This window comes from Rutidosis leptorrhynchoides, chromosome 2, assembly GCF_046630445.1.
Source record: "Rutidosis leptorrhynchoides isolate AG116_Rl617_1_P2 chromosome 2, CSIRO_AGI_Rlap_v1, whole genome shotgun sequence".
Classification (NCBI taxonomy): Eukaryota; Viridiplantae; Streptophyta; class Magnoliopsida; order Asterales; family Asteraceae; genus Rutidosis; species Rutidosis leptorrhynchoides.
Window position 1 is genome coordinate 670,684,527 of NC_092334.1, and position 5,770 is coordinate 670,690,296.

The 5,770-nt window shown below is 37.5% G+C and overlaps 1 protein-coding gene across 1 annotated transcript; it reads left to right on the forward strand.

The window, feature by feature from the left end:
* Positions 1–3,722: 3,722 nt before the first annotated feature.
* Positions 3,723–5,554, forward strand: LOC139893918 (probable jasmonic acid carboxyl methyltransferase 2). Its single transcript, XM_071877118.1, has 4 exons — positions 3,723–3,817; positions 3,906–4,304; positions 4,513–4,785; positions 5,148–5,554. The coding sequence occupies exons 1-4, from the start codon at positions 3,752–3,754 to the stop codon at positions 5,499–5,501; spliced, it is 1,092 nt and encodes a 363-aa protein (XP_071733219.1). The 5' UTR covers positions 3,723–3,751; the 3' UTR covers positions 5,502–5,554.
* The last annotated feature ends 216 nt before the right edge of the window (positions 5,555–5,770 follow it).

The window sequence follows — 5,770 nt, forward strand, 5'->3', positions numbered from 1 at the left end:
TTGGTAGAAGTGTTGGCCATGAAAGCAAGATCATTCCGTGAATCTGCATCTGATTCTGATTCTAACTCCGAGCTTGTACTGTCAGAATAATCAGCATCATAACCTCCTGCACCCTCAACCTTATCAGTACTATCAGAACCTTTTAGCGTAACATTCTTCTCATTAGTACCTGTACCATCACTGACAAACAAATGCTCTAGTTCTTTTCTGAACCAGGTACCCGTATGACAACTCATTCCCAAAGATTCATCATCATCGGTAGAATCAGTTTTAAACTCAAGGTCTGAAAAATCCTGGGCTTGACTGAACTTATCATACAGACGATCTTGAATTCTCTTTCTGAGACAACGCTTCACAACTTCCTCAGCTCTCTTCAATATAGCATCACACTTGCAAACATAGCATTTGCAATTAGGATTATCCTTACCTACACAACCAGCTCTCATTCTTGTTACTCTTTCTTCTTCAATTTCAGCTTCACTCTTACCAATAAAAACCACATTTGCTTTCTTAGTATCAACAGAAATAGACCAGTCACACACCTCATCAACATAAGTAGTAGTCAAAGCTTTAGATTGACCACTAGCTGTAGCATCCTTATTCACAATTGAACCAGTGTGTCCGGGATTCACATCAATAGAAGTAGTATGAAATGGGTTATGAAAACTAGGCTTATGAGGTCTTGTACACGTACTCTTGAAGTGACCAAGTTCATCACAATTAAGACATCTAACCTTGGACATATCAAAACCAAATTTAGTATTACGATTTAAACTCAAAGTTCTCTGACTTGTTCTTTTCAAATACTTTCTTGCTCGTCTCACAATACTACCCATTGTATATAAGATATCCATTCTCTCTATCTCATCCTCATCAATTTGATCATAATATTCATTCTCAAGATGACCGTTAATTATCTACCCACTAATCATATCGTTGTAGGAGTTGACAACAATAGCCTCCAGTGCCATATCCTCCTGAATCAATTCTAGAGGTCTCTTTCTGATGTTCTCAGTCTTAAGCACTGATGTCTGACTCTGTTGTATAGGAGAGGAATCAAATGTTTTAGCAGATGAGTTCAGTGCTTATGTTTTAGCTTGAAAGTACCCAGACTCTGACTGCGATATTGAGGTCTGTGAAGCATTGGTTGAAATGTAGGCTGTTTGTAATGGAGCATGTGCTCCAGAGGATGACCCAACAGTGGAAGAAGCAGCTACAGTACCAAGTCTTTTTCTCTTGGCTTCAACTTGAACATACTTTTCCATAAGCTTGGAGGTAAAGGCTGTCAATGTCAACGTTCAACCTGATGCAATGTACCTGTTCTGAATTTGTTCAATCTCAGTATCCCATCTTTCAGGAAGACCATCTTTCAAGACCCTGATAGCCTTAGTATCTGGCAACTCAATTCCATAATCAGTCATCTCAGAGATAAGAAGACGATATCTAGACAAAGTCTGTGCAAGAGTCTCGGAAGGAAGAGCAGCAAACACTCTCCATTCATCTTTCAAAACCTTACCCTTAGTTGCACGGTAAGTTGCAGTACCTTCTGTGGCTGACTGAAGAGCAAACCAAAGTGTATATGATGTCTTGTTTCTGTTCTTAAACTGTTGAAGAATGTCCTTTGACAATGCCTGAGTAAGCTGAGCATAACACTTACACTCCAAGTTATACTGTTCACGTTCAACTGGATTAAACTGTGAAGTTTCTTTAGGTTCACCATTAGCTCCTAATGGCCATACATACTAGGTCTCAATGAATTCCCACAATCTAGAGTCTATACCATTCAAGTAAATCATAAATCGTGTTTTCCAGTCCAAGAAGTCTTTGAGGTTCTCAAGTTTTGGAACCTTATTCGAAGTTCCCGACTCACTCTCCGAAAGTAACATCTTTTGAAGTCCAGGTGCTATCACGAGAGCACTGTATTCGTTAGCCACTTGTTCATTAGTGTCTGACATTCTGATTAATTAAGTGTGATTAAAAGTAGATTAAGTTTCTGGTTAAAAGACACACGATCGATTGTCTAAGTCACACGGTCGATTGTGTAGGTCACACGGTCGAGTGTCAAGGTCACACGGTCGAGTGTCTAAGTCTCACGGTCGAATGTCTAACAAAAATTTGGCAGCATTTCATTAAAATGGTTCACTTTGGTATTACAACTCCCACGGTCGAGTGTCAAAGGTCACTCGGTCGATTGTCTTACTCACACGGTCATGTGTATGGACTCACACGGCCGATTGACTAGGTAAAACTCACACGTCTTAATGAAAACTCACACGGTCGACTGGATGACTCACTCGGTCGATTGAAGGATTCACTTGATCGAATGTCAAGACTCACACGGCCGAGTGTGTTCTTGACAGTAGCAAGTAGTTTTTTAGGGTTTTCTAGAGGAAAATCGACTTTTCAATCGATTTTTGACGAGATCACCTAAACCAAAAGGTAGGAAACTTTGCTATACACACCGAAAACACGATTTGACACAAAACACTTTTACTATAACGTAAAAACACAGATTAATTTGAGAAAACAAGTAAAAACACCAAAAACCAAAAATCTTGACCCGAAAACGATTTTGATAAGCGAAATCAGAGACTCCGGCTCTGATACCACTTTGTAGATGTTGTTTGGACGGATCTTTGGTCGCTTATGATCGTGACTAGAGGTGGAATTCACCAGAGACGACTAAAACCGAGATACGGGTCGTATCGGGTTCGTATTGATCAAACCTAGAGATGAATCTAGATTAGAACGAAGCCTAAACGTAATATTTCGGTGGTAATTGGTGTTAGGTATCGAGAGGAAACGAGACCAGCCGATTAGGGTTGATTAAGAGTGTAACCTAGCAATGTAGGCTAACACCCGTATATATACTGCAACCCAGACACAGTCGGTTGACTGTGTTAGACAGTTGGTCGACTGAGTCACACAGTCGGTCGAGTGTGTGGACACACTCGGTCGACTGTGTATGCAGTTTAACTTATTGATAGTTTAATAAATTAAGCACACACAAACACATATATAATCAATAGTCACAAGAGTACGTTATTACATGACTATATGTATTAAAACGATAAGCTATCTACGGTTGGGGATCACATGCACTAACAGATACCATGTCCTGGGAGCTTGTTTAAGGCCATAAAAACTTTTTTAAATGACAAACGTAATCTGTGTGAACAGAGTCCCGAAGACCCATCGGTTGATACCATAATAAGTTTACAAATCTCTACGTGCCATTTCTCGTTAATCGATCCCCTATATATACAAAAGTATTGACCTTATCACTTCCTACAATTTAGGAATGTGAATCATATATAAATGCAAGATATCTTGCGGATCTTCCAACTCTAGACAATATACAACTCTGAATCGATACAATATACAATGCTAGACTAATACGTATTCCTTGCAGAAATATTTTCACGTTGAACATAATTTGGTTGCTATTGTCACGTTATTCATGAATTCCACATGGCTAGAACAAATGTTACTATCCTACTATTCCTATTACTATACATACGTTATATGAATTGATATTGACGCGCTATGCATCAACTGTCACATGTTCTTCTTTACATGTACATACGTCTTAATTATAAGTGTACTAAAATGTGAAAAATAAACACCACAAACTTGTGTCACTGAGAACACCACATAATGTATCTTGGTCTACTTATATCTATCATTTTTGCTCTCATTCAAACGACTAACACAATACCACAAACACACAAACACGCAAACATTTCAAATCATGCAAGTCCTTCACATGAATAAGGGAGTAGGCGAGACTAGCTACGCCAAAAACTCACTAATTCAGGTAATTTTCCAAATTCATAACGTTATATTTCACACTTTCATACGTCTTTAGATAAATCTAATAACATGAATGTTTGATATTATTACAGGAAAAAATAATATCATTTGGGACTTCAATGGTAGAGGCTGCAATTTACAGTGTCTTAAGTGAGTTGAAGCCAGAGTGCATTGGGGTTGCAGACTTAGGGTGCTCATCTGGACCCAATTGCTTAGCAACAGTGTCTCAAATAATCCATATGGTGGATCACGCAAGCCGTCAAATGGGTCGACTTGTTCCTGAACTGTGTGTGTCGTTGAACGACCTCCCTGGCAATGACTTCAATAATTTGTTTGAGTTATTGCCAAATCTTTATAAAAAAATAAAAGATGATTATGGTATTCAAGGTTGTTTTGTGTGCGGTTTGCCTGGCTCCTTTTACGGAAGGTTATTCCCTGCTAAAAGTCTTCACTTTATCCATTCTTCTTCAAGCCTACATTGGCTGTGTCAGGTTTGTTTGTGTATTTTTGTCACATATTTATTGAACTCAATTATTATAATTAAAAATAAATAAGGGAAAGTTCCTTAAAAAGGTGGTCCACTCTATAATTGATATAGAACCAAATGATGTGATTGAATGATTTATTTGTGAACCACATAGTACAATACTAAACCTTTTGAAATTTGTTATCTTCATAATAACTATGATATCTTAATAGGTACCATTGGGTTTGGGACCCGAGCTCGGATCTCATTTGAACAAAGAGAAGCTATACATATCGAAGAGTAGTTCAGTCAGAGTCGTTGAAGCGTACCAACAACAGTTTCGTAAGGATTTTTCATTATTTTTGAGTTCGCGTGCAAAAGAAATGGTTGTCAAAGGACGCATGGTTTTGTCATTTATGGGCAGACAATCACCCGACCCATGTGCAGATGAAGCTTGTTACCAATGGGAACTTTTAGCCCGTGCCTTGATGAGCCTGTCTTTAGATGTATGCCCATTTTTCACTCTATTAAAATCGGGTTACAAACAGGGGCAAATGTAGTGTTGTAGGGTGGGTAACTATGACCCTAGTACTGTGAAATTTTTTATACTATTCAAATTGTACAGCATATCGTTAAATTTAACTATATGACCTCATATACTTTTAAAATTTATGGTTTATTTTGGAAGTAAACAATCACTAAAGCGCTTTTCAAATATAATTAGTTTTGAAAAAAAAAAAAATTTAGGACCCCATTGCGTATTCATCCTGGATTCACCACTGGTTACAAAATTTTAGTTTTTACATTATACGAACTGAATTTAATAATAGCTAGTCATACTACTCATTTTATAAATATGTTTATGTAGGGACTAGTTAAAAAGGAGATGATTGATTCGTTTAATGCCCCATATTATGCACCAAGTCTGAAAGAAGTGCAATGTGAAGTAGAGAAAGAAGGATCATTTGTAGTCGATGGTGTTGAGACGTTTGAGATAGAATGGGATGATGGTGACTCAAGTGGTTTCAATGAGTCTAGCGGCAATCGAGTTGCGAAGACCATTCGAGCTGTGGTTGAGCCAATGTTACACAGTCATTTTCATATGGGGCCTGTAATTATGGATGAGTTGTTTCGAAGATACGCTAATATCATCGATGACTGCTTCTTTGAAAGAAGATTGAAGTACACTAATTTGGTAATTTCTTTCTTGAAAAAGGGTTAACCTTGTTAAACAGGGTTTGTTGTCTTTCTTCTGTTTTCTAAGTGATTTTTAGTTTCCACACTACGAGAAAAATTTCTATTTTGTGCTGTATAGATGTGTTGATTATGTGTAAAGAACAAATTGTAATGGTTAGATCATATGTTACTAGTATGTGTTTGTTATTACTTGTCAACTCAAGTTGAAGAAGGATATGGTCCTTGGCTTTCTTTTATTGTAACTATGTTTCTATTTATCTTTGTTTATAATTGAGGAAATCTGTGATGACCATA